Here is a 14,681-nt window from a genome sequence, read left to right on the forward strand (position 1 = left end):
AAATAAATAAGTAAAATACATGGAATATCATAGATCAAGAAGTATTAAGTGTTCATAATAATAAAAATAATAATTCTGTACTTATATGGCGCTCAAAACTGCCTATAAGTGCCTGAAAGGTTAACTGTACAGAGTTAACTAGGTATAGTTAAACCTGTTGACTACCAAATACTCTCATTCCCATAGGTTAACACAGGGGCCACCCACTTCCAGTAGGCAATGGATTAACTTCCTTCCTAGCTCTTAGCAGACAATTTCAACTTAATTTGCCCACGCCCTGCAAGAAAGTTGTTACTGCCATTGAGAAGACATAGCTCTGAGCTAGGGCCTCTTGCAGACAGCCGACATTCATTCTCCCTATTGTATCATCTAGAACATATCTTTTCAGAAGAAAATTTCTAGTGCCAATGGGATTGCCCTAATACCCGGACGAAGTTTCCTTTTCCTTCCGTTGAATATGTTTATCTGATTGCATGGCAGGGTATATTGTATTGAATTCTAGGGTGAAACTAAGTTAATACAATGATGGAAGAACATGAAGACAAAAACAAAATTTGGGTGGAAGGGTTCTAGCGTTGGGAAGTGTGTACCCGTAGCCATTATCTAGCATCCTTTGCAGATATTTATTACAATATATATTACAATTCCCTGAAGACCAAAAATAAAATACAAAATTATCGTGTCCATGTATTTTTTTGTACAAGGAGAATAACAGACTATGTTTAAGACATTTCTTTTGAATTTCTTTTGAATTTCCTTTTTTGCTACCAAAACTACATGCGCTTTAAGCACCCTATGTTAGCAGCTCAACTAAAGCTGGAGATGATACTTATATTCAGGGCCGTGTATTCTTGTGAAAAGGTCGCTCTTCTTTGTCCTGTCTGTCATTATCATGATTATATCATTATTCAAGTTCATGAATAATAGAATTAGATAATAAAGGAAGCAAACATTTTGGAACCCGCAACAAAGGCAGATGCTTTAGAATTGCATTACTTGCATTTGACTGGCTTTTGTGTCGTTGAGAATTAATTGCTTTAGCTCCGTGCTTCAACAGATTCAAGTTCACTACTCGTTTAATGATGGCTTTAAGAAAAATCCATGAGTGGGCTTTATGAGCTGTCGGTTTTGACACGCTTTTATGTAAGTCATGGCTACACTACAGCTACAGTTGAGAAAACAAAGTTCTTGAAAGTACATTTCCAAACATTTCTTTTGTGATGGTTAAAATTTTCATTAAAATATTCTAAATATATTTGTAGGAATACAATGAAGGTGGTATTTTTTTGAACACCTCAAAAGCATTTATATTACGCTTGAAATTACTTTGCTTATTATTACTCCAGCGGAAATAGGTATCCAAGTTGCCCACCATGTAAGACCAACACACCCTAGTTACATAAATTTAAGCCTGCAGCAATTTTTGAGCTTGCATTACAATTTTATGCTTGCAAACTTGCTTGCAATCTTACAACAAACTTGCTGCAAGCTTGCAGGCAAACAAGACATGCCCTTCAAGCTTGCATGAGTGCAATATAAAGCCCTTACAATATGCACCTAAAGATCTATGTCAGGCATGCTCAGTATCCCAGTGATTATGGGATCTTCATGTGATATTCTGTTGTGTAAAAGGGCGCCATTTAAAAAAATTGAAATAGTAATTGAAATCATGCTACGTAACATGAAAACATGGATGTGTCAAATTGAAACTACTTTTACAGAAATGTAAAATGTAATTGAATGTTAGATTTTATTTATGTAAAAGGTTTATTTGTGCTGGCATGGTCACATATGAAGGAATTGGGTGAGAGGTTTATCAGCCGTTGCTGGAGCAATAAATGTTCAAAGAGCTTTTTCAACTACAGGGGGCTTTTCTCATTGGCATTACAATGGCAATTATGAAATAGATAGGTAAGTAACGCTCACTCATATAGATAAAATGTTGAATCATGAACATACCTTTTAAAAACTATTGGATCATTTGTAGGTTTAATGCAAAGAGTTGGTGTATCAAGAAGTTAGACAGCAAAGATCTATAACAGATCAATGTTAGCTTCATAGGCAGAGTGAAGAAGCAACAAGAGGCTGTCTTTGAATAGAATTGAAAGAGGGGTCAACATTTTGCGAAAAGTGATTATGCTAAGCTTAAACTCCAGATTCAATGTTCCTTAATCACCTCAGTACCAAGCTTGTGTTGAAATGATGGTTAACTCTTTTAGTACTGCCAACAAAAACATTGTAAATAAAAAATAAAAAATGGCAGTTTGGGATTTTTCACATTCATAGGGTTAAAGATAAAGTTGAGTTCTGGTCATGCGATTGCATTGTAAAAGAAACTTTGTGGAATCGATCAGAAAAGGTTGACCATCTAGCATATAAGTATGGGTGTGTACTGCAAGGTTCTGGAATCATCTAAATGATAAGAAATTTGGCCCAGTCTTGGTAAAGTTACAAGCACTGTACACAGAAATATGTATATGGGACTACACGAACATGTGGCATAAAAATCTGTCCTGATCTTTTATGCTGTTACATGCCGTATTTAGAATATTAAGGCATTTGAAGAGCCATGCTTTTCAGGGAATATTTTTGATCTGATGTTCTTCCACACTTGCATAATACAATGATAACGCTCACAAATTATTTTTCACCTCTTCCCAGAACTCAACCTTCTCGTTAAGTGCTATGAACTATGTTCAGCATGAGATGTATATAGATCAAGTCTCATTATGTGCTTTTTGAAGTCTACTCCATGTTTGGTTCCAATGTAGATCAAGGGGTATGGGTTCTGCTCCAGATCAACATGAATTACTCTCTGACTTGAGCTTTCAACAATGCTTCCTCAGGTAGTGCCCCTTTTGAGTTGCCCTAGTGAGACGAGAAACACTGTTTTTTTAAGCGTTGAACGTCATCTACCGCTTCAGAATGTTGGGAAATGCTCAACTTGCAAAAGCAGAAAGAGCAAAGTAAATCACTGCACTACCCTCTATGTAGCTTTTAAAACATTTAAGTAGCTGATATGGTTTGGAATGGAATATTTATAGAAAAACAAGCATTAGCATCTTCAAATTGCATCTAAAAATGCAATGTCATTGTCATTAAATTTCACTTATGTGGTAAGGTAAGCCAGGCAATAGCATTAGCTGAGAACTAGAATGGTATTACTTGTATGTAGACAGTTTTCTTCTCCTTTAGCATGTATGTCCCATTGGTTTAATATCATGTTATCTCAGGCTAAGTATTCAGCTGGTAAAAGAGAGTGTGAAGTTCTGGTAACAGTGAAAAAATTTGATTAGAAAAAAATACATTGTAAAGAATATTGTAGAAGCACTGAATGTCCCATAAAATAGATTGCTCTTTAATGTTGTAATGTTTCAAATATGCCTAGAAATAGTTCAAAACTTTGTATCAGATTCTGATGTAACGTGTTTGTCAATTCTCATGTAATTAACCAATATCTTTGTCCACTGATTGTGATTTTGGCCAGATTCAATAGATACAAAAAATGATTATTTAAAAAAACTTCATTAAGCACAATATTACTTTATCTTCAGCATAAGGTATACCGGTAGACATTTTCTCTCACAATGAATTTGCATGACCAGGGCTCGTCTTATAAAGAGTTGCGATTGATTCCAATCAATTGCAAGTTTGCCGTCTCCTATCTCTTATGCACATACTTGCGATTGATATGAAGCACAAACAAGTTGCGATTAATGTCAACTCTTTTAAGAAGGGGCCCAGGCCTAAACATGATCTTTAAAGAGTTTGATTTAACACCTCTCTCGCTCAGGGCAGGTAACATCATTTCAACTTTATTTCTCTTGTGTGGGAGGGTCCTTAGTGTGCTTTATTCTAGGTAATATGGCAGCCATTTGGCAAGAGTTAAGAGGGGATGTATAGTTAGGGTGAGAGTACTTCTAACGACTCTTCAGAGACACAACTTGATTTTATGATCAGGACTCTCTAGTCTTACAGCTTCAGACTTGCAAGTACCTACATGCCACATTATTAGCTTTGTCACAGAGAAGTAACTCCAACCCTTGTACGCAAGTCCTTGAAGCGATTGGAAACGATTGTCAAACCGTAAAAAAGATTCATGAATTTTGATTTAATGAAAAGGACGGCCATTTTCACGTCAAGAAACTTTGGCAAAAAGAATGCAAAATTTGTGTGTTGTATCAGTTGTGAGTCAATTTTTTGTGGCTTTAAATTTTTTGTAAAACTGAACAACTTGTAAAATTCTTGAATTTTGTCATGCTGGTGACAGTTCTTGTTTGATTGGAAGCCTTAGATAAAACTAGATAAAATCCATGTAAAATGTGTGTTGAATAATAATGAAATACTCCTCGAATTTATTACTTACCTTAATCTGCGGTACCAATGTTAACCGTAGGGTTTTCATACAAGTTTGTAAGACAGTAACTTGCAAATGAAGATTTGAACGATTTGAAAGATGGAGTTGTAACTATGATTATAGGATGGGGTATTTGTAATATGAGGTGGTTGAGTTGAATGAAATGTCACTTACCTTTTGTATAATCAAAAAGACATTGAAAATAGACTTGTATAAAAAGGCCATTATACTATTACAATATATAAAAAGTGAATTAGCTTGGTGTAGCCAGCGATCAAATTCTATTTTAATGTCTTTATTATTCTCTAAACGGACCATGTAATGGGGCTTGTAATCCTGTAGACCGTAAAAATACTCTCTGGAGAAATACATATTTGTGAAAATGTAAACCGAATGTGTTGTATGAACTCTGTAAGAGTCATACTTCAGTTTGATACAGTTGCATAATGTGCTGTGCAAGGGGGGGGGGGGGGAATGTAAAACTTAATTTTTTCACAAATTACCATAAATTCTTAAAATATGATTTTTCTTCACAATTATTCAATCTTCTTTAGTGTAGCTAGCCTTTCCTTTCAAGTCAACGATATGTTGTCAGATTCAAGATATTTTTCATTTTATTTTACTTTAGCTTTTGCAAAGAAGATGTATGTATTTTCCCCGTCAAATTGAAATTTCCTCCTAACATTAATGAATGCCGCTTTTTCAATAATAATACATACTCTTCATTGGCTGTTTGGTCACTTTGTAGCGAGTATGAAGGTTAAGTGTGGATGCAGCGAGACAAATTTGCACTTCAATTGAGGTAATCAGACCCCCTAACAAATGCAGATTATGGAATTGGAATTGAGCCTTGTTTGTGCAACTAGAGCTGACAACACTTTCAAACTTCATCAAAACTCATTCCATCTATATTACCCCAGACTCAAATTATATCGAGGAAGGTGTTAATACGAGGGATTCACCCAGGCACGGGGGTGATGTTATGGTACTTATGTTTGATCTATTTTCCTGAAGGAGAGGTGGCAACATGATGTGATTTTGGCCGTGATGGGCTGTCTTTCCAGACGATCATGTCGATGCCGTGAGCGGTAAATCTCAGCCATGATTTTAAGCTAATGTGAAACGTGTTTGGAGTAACAATAACCAGTTTTCGAGGCCCAAAAGCACAGAGAGGGGAGGAATAGCCAGCCTTGAAATCTAATACTATTGCAGATATCATGTGTTCTGTTTTAGAATAATATTTTAAGAAGAATATTTTAACATTTTAAGGGTGGATCTTATACATTAGTAGAAAATAATTTGGAAATGTGTTTTAAGAGGAATAACAAAAGTTGTAATAACATTTACTGTGTTAGAAGAGGGTTTTTCTTTTTTGTCCATTTGGCAACCTTACATTGTAAATTATAATTTCAAATACTTCTTTCTACACAAGTCAAGGATATACTATCAGACTTAAAGCCCCACTGTCCTACTTGTAACTACTTGCTTCCTCTATGTAGAAAACTTCCCCAATTGGCCTGTTGGTCCCCCATGATCCTCTTTTTCTTATGTTAGTTGAGAGCTGAGTTAATGAGATAGCCACCTGTCAGTGACCTCGCTATGTGGTCTAATCCCTTCTGGCCCAGTAGTATTGACGGTCTTTAAGATATTTTTTGTTTTTTACTTTAACTTTCTACACAAGTGTTTGCTTTTTGTGGCTGCCCTAACACTGCATTAAGTTTCACCATGCTATCTTCTTTTGCTGTAGGAAAGGAACGAAAATTGACAAATATGTCCAGGCAAATGCCAATAGTTTTGCATAATATATTTTGAAACATTAATGATGTACTCTGACCTTACAGTAAAACCCATTCACAACTTGATAGGTAGCTACATAATCTAGTTAATATGCAGTGAGCACACAAATTGCTGTGTCTTCTTAACTATTTTTTATTTGTTTTGCAATGAAAGAATGTCAAAGAAGGTTAACTTAAAATGATTTTCCTTCATTTTTCTTTGTTATCTCCATGTAGGAGGGCATGTCATAACTCTTTGTAAGTTTTTATCTTCAATTAAAATGCTTCCATTTTCCAGGATATTCAGTTGTTAAATTTCCTGTATTGGTTCCACTCCTTAATTAGGAATGTAATTTCTGGAGTTAACATGCATGGTTCATCTTCTCCTTGCATGATAAATGGCATATTGTTTCGTTGTTTGCTTGATAATGGTATGCCATGTGACTAATTTGAGTTTAGAATTCACTAATGGGAGTTTCATTCAATTTAACCAACTAGCTGAAAAAGTGCTAATTAATTTCCTAAAGAGAGAATACTGTTGAATAAAGGAAAATAATGTATGTGGGGCTGGATAATAGAGACTCATTTTTTTTTAATGTAGAATGTGTTAAAGGCCTTTGGAAGACTGATATTTTTGTTTTTTCTTCAAAATAAAAGCTTTAGCTTCGTGGTCCTACATCAAGCAGTAACCATAGATCAAAGTCATATATATCTTGCTCATCAAACTCACGACCAACATTGCATTTTACCTTTAATTTACATCTTTATGCTATGACATGTAATGTGTGTTTGGCATGAAAGCACACCAGAGAGCAATCCAAATTGGCAATGCATCCAAAGTGTTTTTGATGTAGGGATCAGAGTGATCCATGCGAACATGACATCACATACAAATAAGAAAGTCGTTGTGTGCTTGAAGCATCTTGTCACATTCTAGTATACTCAAGTCGGTCGTTGTTGATCCGAGTTGTCTAGCTCCATCATAAGAGTCAAGGAGACCTTCTATTTTCCCATCATTTGGATGTAGAGTCACGTCTATATACGCCTCACGTATTCGATGCGAGGGGCAGGCTTAGTGAAAGCACCCTCCAGATAAGAATTAGTCCTCAAATGTTTCGTAAAATGTGTTGATGCGGAATTTCCCACGGGGGTGAGAGCGGTGGTCGTCAAGTGACATGGCGGGCCTTGATGGGTTGTGGCGTCCTGCGACGTTTGGAATACCAACAGGATATGGAGTGAGGAGAAGTCAAAGTGACGGAAAGACCTTTCAGGGGCTTAAGATTCTTTTTTGTCGAGAGAAGAAACCTTTTATCATTTCTCTCTTTGAATGATATTATTTATTCTCAACCTGACAGGGTGTTTAGCTTTCATGGGTTGTTTTATACATTACCATTGTGTGTTTAGTTGGACAACAACCCTACAGATGGCATTCATGTATGTTTGTTGAGATGTAATCAATCTTAAGGATAAAAAGACATTCTATTTTTAGGGATACGGAAAAGCCACATGTATACTAAATACCCAAAGGTTTAAAAGACCATTGAAATATGGCTTTTTGTATGTGAATGACAGGTATTGATTTTTACCTGACCAACTAAAAACATTCTTAGTATGACATTGATTTTATGCCTCCTCTCTTGCTCTCTCTCTCTCTATTTCTCTCTCTTTCTCTCACTGTCTCTCTCTTACTCTCTTTCTTCTCCTCTCTGATGTCTTCTTCCTCTCCCAAATTTCTGAAAATATTTTTCTTTAATCTAGTCGTCAAGGAAATATGATCACCTGCTATTTTGTAATTTTTTCTTGATACATGGCACAGTTATTAATTTGAGCAGCTGAACAGAAATTGCTTAAGTAAGATATTATTACCCTTTGATCTTTAATAAAGGTAATGTTTAAGACTTGCAATTCAAGTATTTCTTGAGAAGTTGTTATAAATTCTTGATGTTTAACCATGTAAATGACATACCTCATGCATTGTATCGTTATGTAAATGTGAATCCATCATACATCTTTGAAATGTTCTTCTTGGTCAAGTGAAGAGTTCTCTCATTTACCTTGACAAGAAATAAAGAATATTTTTGCATCATCTGAGGAAAATCTTCAGTTCTTAAGCTAAACAAGTTTAAAGCAGAGATATAATATATTGCAATCTTTCAAGAAATTTCTCAAAAGTCTCACCAATAGGTATTATTCTTATATAGATCTTTTAACCATACAAGGAAATCAGGGGCAGCTAGGCATTGATTCTTAAACTCATTCAGATATGACGCAGCAAAAAAGCACCTGTTTTTTCTAATGATGACGTAAAGTCTAATACGCGTCACATTTCTGTATCTTAGAACACACTGAGAGCTCAGTTAATACCTGCAGGACCTTTGCTCTGCACAGTTGCCATCCATTTACACTGGAAAAAGCCTGACGTTTTTTCTTCATCTTCCTTTTCGACGGTTTTCCGCATCATATCATAACAAGGCCTTTAGTAGGCCTTGTGATTACAATTCTATCTTCACGTATATATATATATATATATAATAATCTGCTTCTTGTTCATCAAATGATGTTAACTTTCCCTTTCTCTCTCTCTGTCTCTTTCTGTTTTCATACAGGTCTGCTAAACAAACATACAATTGAGCAAACACACGGACGGACACATCGTATAACTACTATTACTCTTCAAGGATCTATAACAACCAAGTAAGGTACAGCTAGCTAGGGCCCTGTTTCATGAAACTTGTTATTAATAACAAATGCTACATTTCTATGACCAATGTGCTCTCAGCCAATCAGATACCACAATTTCAGTAGCTTATAACAGATATCATTGATAAAATCGTTGATAAAAAGTTTTACGAAACTGGGCCCAGGTTGCACATGTGGTGACATCAATTTTATCTTTTCAAAACGAGAAGGGCATTACTTAATTAATACCATGTTCATTTAGACTTATATTGTCTTTCTGACTCTCAGTAGATTACCTTATACTTCCATATTCCATAAATTTAACTTATTGGTAAACAATTTAAAATTAATTCATCAGATTCTAAAAATATCTTGCTCAACAAAGTTACTCCTCTATTTAAAAAGCAAACTGAAGAAAGAAAAAACATGTTTATAAAGTTCATAGCTGATAACATAATGATAACTGTTCATTTTTCAATTTCAGATCTTAGATTGCAAGAAGTGAAGACTGACCAATTCAGTGTGGAATTAAATGAGTGAATTTGAAACTTAAGGATGATAAGGAATACTATGTGAGGTGATCTGCTGGAACAATAACTTTTGACAATGAGAACTTTGAATAGATAATTGAGCTTATTGTCAAACCTAGAAACTGATATTTGGATCTGTTGTCAGAGCAAGGAGAGTGGAGGAGTACTTTTTAAAGCAGTTTTCTCTTCCTACTTTTGCCGAGGAATTGAGCCATTTTCTGCATCAGATGTGGAGGGTAACCAGATTAAACTGGCACCCAACAGGACCCCGGACCGTGCGTTGTCAAAATGTCTGCCGATAGCGGTGTCGACGAAACCGAAATGCAACCCCTTCACCCGGGCGGCAGTAGCGACACCCAAGCGGACTATGACGCCCCTACCGACACGACGACGACAACCGCCAAGAAGCCGGCCAAGTCCGCGCTGTCCAGCCGGCCCCAGCGGGCCAAGGTGGGCTTCTTGGGAGTGGCGGACGAGGACGAAGACGAGTTTGACGATGACGAACATTCGGAGATGCGTAAGAAAGTCAAACAGGAGTTTAATAAGATGAACGGGCGGTCGTCGAGTACCCATGCCCGGCTGGCCCAGCAGCGTATGAGCTTGCTGGGTAAGCCGCTCAATTACAGGGTTTCCAAGAGAGATGCAAGATTTAGGAAAGTTCAAACTCGGATTTATAACTTTCTGGAGAGGCCCGCAGGATGGATGGCAGTCTTGTATCATGTTTTAGTGTAAGTATTACCTTACTTTTACATCATTTATGGTTTTTGTGGTATTTGTGATTTAAATCATGCAATAGAAAAGAGTGATTTAAATCACTGATTTTTATATGACATCATTATGATCAGTGATTTAAATCAGCATTGATGCTTTCTTTGTGTCCAGCTCTAGCTGTACATTCGTTCAAGAAATACCTTCCTGAAAACTCACTTTGTTAACAACTGCTTCTGGGTAGTGGGTATTGTGTTTGAACAGATATTATAAATAAAATAATGCAAAACTTTGCATGAATATTTTTTTTGTGGAATGGTACTTTTAAGTAACAATTCATGCATATAAATAAGAAAATGTCTCTCAGATACCTTTTTTGAGGTAGTGGCAGAAAAGCATGCATTAACCCTTTTACATAATGTCATGTAAATCATGTTCTCGAAACAGCGCTGACATATGGCAATTACCCAGTAGCTTTACATAGCGCAGAAGATAATTATGCTGTATGCGACCATCTATTTCTGAAAGTAATGAAAATGAATCATCAACAAGTCTTTAGAAGTATGATAAACTTCTAGGTTTTCTGGTGATTGTTAAGAATCTTTCTCCTGTTTTTTTATAATTATCACTACGACCAGGCCTAATAATTATCCGATTTAAATTGATTTTCAGATTATTTTTTTTCTTCCAGATTTTGTTTTATTTCTTTTTTTTTCTTCCCGATTTTTCCCTTATTTTCTCTATTCTTCCCTATTTTCCAGATATTTCCCCAATTTTCTTATTCAAAAGGGGGTGGGGAATGTTGTTAGATGCCATTCCCCCACCCCAAATCCTCTTTTTGTTTTTGTTTTACTCAAGGGGGGCATGATTAAGGGGGAAAAAGTGCTCATTATCACCCCTGTATTACTTAATGATAGGAAGTTTTGTCCCACATTTTTTTTTTTTTTTTTTTTTTGATGAGTTATCCTTCTCAGTCCATTAGAAAGCTGTCCTGTCAGATTTTCTTTCTATTTTGCCTTTATCAAGTTTCCTGCATGCTTTATAGTGATAACTTAGCAATATTAGTGACCTTGGACTGCTGGAGTGGTGAACTCTCCAAGAGTATTTTCACGACTCTGTAAAGGCCATGCCTTAAAGCGTCTGTGTTTATAATACCTTTGATTGCCTTACAACTCTCAAGTGCTTAGCCATCACAAGTTGAGAGGGATTTTCCCGTATTATCCTTTCTCGCACTCCTTGTATGTGATATGCATGTTTAATAACTCCCTTGCAGCTTCTGTGCAAACAGGATTACAGGTAAACATTTAGAGGACGCAGAAGGGGGCATCTGGGACTAAGCACTTTTTTTATTGAGATGGAAAATGGCATGAAAGGCCAACACAAGTTGTTTTTGTGTGGTTAGATAGCTAGTGGGTGGTTAATACTTAGCTCAAAGTTTTTGTAGGGTCATATGGAAATATGAGAAGATAGGCCACTTATGAATATCCCTCAAATACTAATAAAAAAGCACTTGTTTACCTTACATTTCAATAACAACATACTTGTAACAAATGTAAGCAGTTTTAATTTGCAGTGTTTTTGAAGATGACTCCCTGCAAGTAATGATAAACCTAGCCAATTATGGAACTGAGAAGTATAACACATACTTAACTCCATAACATCAATAGATTGATGATGCCTCATGTTCCATTATCCTTGTGCAATATGCTTTGAAAAGAGTGACTGTATCATTCATGTTTGGTTGATTTTTCCCCACATACTATTTTATCCTCATTTGAAAGTCGATCGAAACTGCCATTGTAAGGATTTGTTCACATTTATATTGATGGTATTATTGGCCAGTGAAGATGTGTGATCTAGAAATAAATACATCTAAAAGCCAATCATCTTGTTTTCCCATCCTCTCAACTAGCATCAGTCAAGGCTGGCAAAGAGAGTCAGGGATGTTTTCTCATTTTTACCTTTTTTTTTTAACAGAATGGCAAAATGGAAGTGAGAAAGATCAATCTGAATTATCAAATAAAAAAGAAATAAAAGGTTATTAATTTAGATGTCCTTTGTTGTAAATGTACATGTCAATATATATATATATATATATATTTCAAATTAAAGCTATTTCTTCTTGTAATTATCATTTCAAATCTGCATTTAGGAATGTGTAATAAGATGAATAAATGTCATAAATAAAGACAACAAATCTTTAAAATTAGGTCAACTTCCTTCAAAGGCTGTTGAGATGACGACTCGTGACCCAGAGTGACCTGTCAGTGAAAGTCAATCCACGGGTCTCTCAGTCCACCAAACCAACGCCAGTTTAATGTCTCAAGGGAGGCTTGTCAAGAAAAAGAATATCGATTCTGCTTTTCCTCTTTTTGAGATGGTTCAGAGACCATGCCAATCACTTGTCCTCCCGAACCTCAAACTCTTCATTTTTTTCTTCTTTACATTGGAGGTTGGGACTTGTGAGTGGTTTCGCTTTACATCATGAAGTGTCCCCTAATCCTGAGCATGCTCTTTAGAATTAGTCGACTCTCAAATTACGAGCCATTATGGGCGATATCTTGTGTCTTGCTTTATCCCTCTTAAAAGCTCCTGGCTAGCAAGCAGACAATGGATCTATTCCTGTCTTTGAGAAATGAAGAGCTTTCAAAGAAATTGTCTTGGTTCATGCATGTACGTACCTATGAAAAGCTGCAAATACTTCATAGTTCAGTGGTGAATTATTGAAATGTGCACCAGAGTCATGCATTCATTTCTAACAAAAATTAACTTCTCTTGATATGAGCATGGACTTATGGTGTAGATATCATATTGATTCTTTTAATAGACCCCATAGTTTGCTTTGTATCTTATGAAGAGGCACTTTATACATGTATTGTTATTATTATCATTTTTTTATTTATTAATTACAGTATTCTATTCAAAGGATTATTACTACTGTCATAATTCACATAGATTGTATTTGTAGTAATAAATTCTTTTTCTTAAAAATAATATCGTAAATGTGAAACCAAAGCACAATTAGATTTGCAAAAAATAATATCTAGATTTTACAGCAGTATCTTTTAATGGCAGTGCAATGTAACAAAGGTTAAGTTTATAGGGATAATGCTTCATATGAATAATTTCCTCTCTGTTGGTCTGTTTTGATCAAAGTAGACAGATTCATTTTAATTACAAAATGCATGTGAAGTGAATGTGATTTTCATAATAATATTTGGATTTTGGTAGAGTTTATAGAAATGTCTTTAGATGTTTTTGAAATGGTTAAAATTCCGGAAGAATATTACACTTAGACCTTAAGGTTAGATTTGGATTCTCAAATATGATCAAAAATCAAATCTTTTCCATAGAATATAATAAAATGAAATTGCAATGCAGGCAACTAACCCTTTTTTTATAGGAGGTGAAGACAACTACAGCTCAAATAAATAGTGCACTATGTAAATTCTTAAGTGGCATTTGCCAGGATTTATGATGCTTTTGTTTCAAATTAAGGGTTTATTTTCCAAGTAAAAGGTCAAATTGAATGCCTAGAAAATGTCAACATGCACCTTTGTTCTGCAGGCTAAATCTCTTGTAACATTACTTGCTTTCCTACCTCACTTCAAAGCCTTTTGTTTTTGCTTCAAATTCTAACATTCCTGTGAACTCTGCCTATTTATGATCAGTTTAGGTCAGTCATTGAGAATTAACAGTTTCCCTATTGGCTACCAACTATTAATCATTCCGAGATTTTATACTTTTTATACCAATTCATGTTGTCTTTAGGTAGCTATTAAGCGAAAGATGTAGTGGCACGAACAGATCCTTGTGGAACACCAAAATGCTAATAGTTTATGATGTTTGTTAATTAAAAGTTCTTTCTTTACATATCGGAAAGAAGGTTTAGCTAACATTAAGCATGTACCAGCTCCATATCGTACTGTTGAGGTTCTACTTTTGTGTGGTAGAATCATGATTTTCAACAATTATGCATTTTGCATTCCAAACGCTTCTTTTCATGCCGCTACATCTCACTAAGCTACCTCAAAAGCTTTGGTGGAACAAACTAAAACATAAATAAATTGAGTAATTCATTACCTACAACACAACTTGTGATGACAATCGGGTTAAAAGCTTGACTGTGAAGAAACCCCTTTCCGTTGCCCTCCCTCATAAAATAGAAGTCACAATGTGCTACTAGTATGCAATGCCTGTGCAGGTATACACCCTAATGGCTGATGTAGTACCCAACCCATTTTAGCCGACATGAACTTAAGGTGCCATCACACATTTGTAAAGAGACGATCGCTCATCGCCTTTATGCCCGCTGTGGTGCAAGAGGGAGCCCCGTAGCTGCTCTCTTTTACATACGTGTGTGCTCTAAGTCAAATCAGTTCTACTGGCATCAAATATTCATCTGTTGTCTCAAGTTATTCATGGTTTTTCGCAGCTTGGTGTCCCCCACGTACGTCAATGCAATTCAATACCGGTTTTGTTTCTAACATTTTTAATCATAAAAAAAAAGACAATAGACTTAGACAATAGAAGTAATTTACAATTTCACAGTTCAAGATACTCGTGATAAGAATAAGATTGGTTTGCAGCAATTACATTATACATTCAACAACGACAAATTATGATATCCAG

At 35.6% G+C, this 14,681-nt stretch overlaps 1 protein-coding gene across 3 annotated transcripts in view; it reads left to right on the plus strand.

Annotated features, from left to right (window-relative positions):
- Positions 1 to 8,737: 8,737 nt before the first annotated feature.
- The window catches only part of LOC579971 (potassium voltage-gated channel subfamily KQT member 4), a 49,692-nt gene continuing 43,748 nt past the window's right edge, over positions 8,738 to 14,681 (plus strand). For 2 of the 3 annotated variants that reach the window (XM_011671985.2, XM_011671987.2), the window contains exons 1-2: positions 8,738 to 8,826; positions 9,296 to 10,069. In XM_011671985.2, the coding sequence (XP_011670287.1) occupies positions 9,630 to 10,069 (440 nt within the window). In that variant the 5' untranslated portion in view covers positions 8,738 to 8,826; positions 9,296 to 9,629. Of the gene's footprint in view, positions 8,832 to 9,295; positions 10,070 to 14,681 lie in introns of all 3 variants that reach the window. The other variant, XM_011671986.2, reaches the window with a different exon arrangement.

Source organism: Strongylocentrotus purpuratus, unplaced genomic scaffold (assembly GCF_000002235.5).
Source record: "Strongylocentrotus purpuratus isolate Spur 01 unplaced genomic scaffold, Spur_5.0 spur5_scaffold_7, whole genome shotgun sequence".
NCBI lineage: Eukaryota > Metazoa > Echinodermata > Echinoidea > Camarodonta > Strongylocentrotidae > Strongylocentrotus > Strongylocentrotus purpuratus.